The 2,182-nt window shown below is 38.7% G+C and overlaps 1 protein-coding gene across 1 annotated transcript; it reads left to right on the top strand.

The window, feature by feature from the left end:
- Positions 1 to 220: 220 nt before the first annotated feature.
- Positions 221 to 1,973, top strand: LOC149553580 (transcription termination factor MTERF8, chloroplastic-like). Its single transcript, XM_089788984.1, has one exon. It carries the CDS (start codon positions 344 to 346, stop codon positions 1,529 to 1,531), a length of 1,188 nt encoding a protein of 395 aa, XP_089645110.1. The 5' UTR covers positions 221 to 343; the 3' UTR covers positions 1,532 to 1,973.
- Positions 1,974 to 2,182: the final 209 nt, after the last annotated feature.

Raw genomic sequence — 2,182 nt, 5'->3', positions numbered from 1 at the left:
TATTAAAACAATACTAAAATTAACTTTAAACTTAATACAATTTTACTTTGACAATATTATTTGTAAATTTATTCTATTATTTTTAACTAGAACTACAATAAACTATTAGCCATTACGTGGCACTTGTTAACTAAACTTTTTAAAATCTTAATTAGGATATGGTCCCATGTAATTTTTCTACTTCTATCAGATTTTTAATAATAAATAAATAAATAAACTACTTTGAATTTTTATTTTTTATCCGGAAACATATCTCTGATCTCACAAGAAAAAAAAAATCTGCTGAAAACCCTTATCCAACTCTCTCCTGTTGTTGTTTGAGCAGCTCTGCAGTATTTCAAACATGACGACTATGTTATGCCGCAATATGTTTGATATACACCCATTCCATTCTCACAATCAGTTTGTTCAGCTTCCATTTCATGCTCACAAACAGTTTGTCCAGCTTCCATTTCATTCACGCACTGCTTTTTCAAGCTTTGCAATTACCAGAGTCCAGACGGACAGCCTCTTTGCAGACTTGGCCTCCACCAAATTTAACATGTCTGAGAACGACATCACTCGGATTCTCAAGTTGGCCCCCAAATTGAAGGATCTTGAAACTCTCGACGACGTAGAGCAGTTTATTGACATTTTTAAGAAGCGCGGTTGCACTGACGACCAAATTGCCATGGTAATGAGGGCTCGGCCCTTAATAATGAGCCTTTCGTTAAACAATTTGGAAGCCAAGATCAGGCTGCTGGCAGATTCAGGTTTTGAGGGCCAAACCCTGACGAAACTTTCGACGGTCAGTCCAGGCATCTTGAGTCTGGACCTCGAGAAAGGCTTTCTTCCCACTATGGCGTTTCTCAAGAGTATATATGAGCCCAAGGACGTTCTTGTTAAAACCTTGTTAGAAGAACCGCAACTTCTCGTTTGGGACCTGGAGAAGGTACTGAAGCCCTCGCTTGCTTTCTGGGAGGAAAATGGTTTCACCAGGGAAGAACTTTCTACATTGTTATCGAGGACGCCGAGACTACTGTTACGCACTTCTCTAAAGCCTGCAGAAGCTAATTTCATTCAAAACATTGGTCTTCTCAAAGGAAGCGCAGTGTTCAAATATATTTTACTTACAGTTTGTACCAACCGCTTGAAAACGTTGAAGGCCAGGATAAATTATCTCAAATCCCGGGGTCTTTCGGCCAAGGAAATCTGGCAAGTATTAAGGGTTGCTCCCCAAGTCTTAAATTCCACCATGAAAGTTATTGGTGCGAAGATGAACTTTCTAGTTAATGATCTGAAGGCCCCTGCAAATTCTGTTGTGAAGCACCCTATCTTCTTGGTAAAGGATTTAGAACGGACTCTGAGGCCCAGGTTTCTGGTTTGGCAGAAAATCGAGTCAACCGGTGGCCTCGATCTTTCCGTTTTAGATGTATTGTGTATGACAGAGCGAAGGTTTATCAAGGTTATAGAAGAGCATACTGACTCTGAAACACTGCGGACAGCATATGAAAATGCCGTTTCTGATTCCCGTAGTGGATCAGTGGCATAAAGAGATCAAGCAGACTGATACTGTGTGAGGCAGGACTTCAAAACCACAACAAATTTGTGTATCTAGTCTTTGGCCAGGCTTTCCCCATCTAGGTGATTGCTGTGACCATTTTGCTTTCCTGGAGGCGCCATATTCAACGTTAGGAGTGACAATGTTAGTGCCTCTGTCATTTGTTCTTTGTGTAATTACTTTTCAAGCGAGGTATGCATGGCAAGTTTTCAATGTTAATTAGCTTCTAATTTGTTACCTTTGCAACCAGCAGTGTGATTTAATTGGTGAATATTTAATGCTTAGAAGTTTTCTCAGCAACTAAATTCCATATCAAAAATTGCGTCCTTATGTTTAGGATGGGGAATTATGTCAGAGCAACAAGGGGTGAACCATTTTACATAATGTTCATCAAACAAGTTTCTCAGGACTTGAATATTTTCTTCAGAAGTAATTTGGGGTTGATGCATACTATTTAGATGTTCTTAGTCAGTTGAGTAGAGATATCATTTGAGTTCATCAAAGAAGACATTAAAATAGATAAGTAGGAACAGTAGGTTCTTGCATTCAGAGAGCAATTTCATCAGCAATTGAAGGAAATTGTAAAACATCATTAGTTTGAAGCCATATTTTATTAAGGGTATGAATCATAGTTTTTCGATT

Source organism: Cupressus sempervirens, chromosome 6 (genome assembly GCF_028749045.1).
Source record: "Cupressus sempervirens isolate cs-2001-9-10 chromosome 6, ASM2874904v1, whole genome shotgun sequence".
In the NCBI taxonomy this organism is placed as follows: domain Eukaryota; kingdom Viridiplantae; phylum Streptophyta; class Pinopsida; order Cupressales; family Cupressaceae; genus Cupressus; species Cupressus sempervirens.
This window is presented reverse-complemented; position numbering and strand designations above follow the sequence as displayed.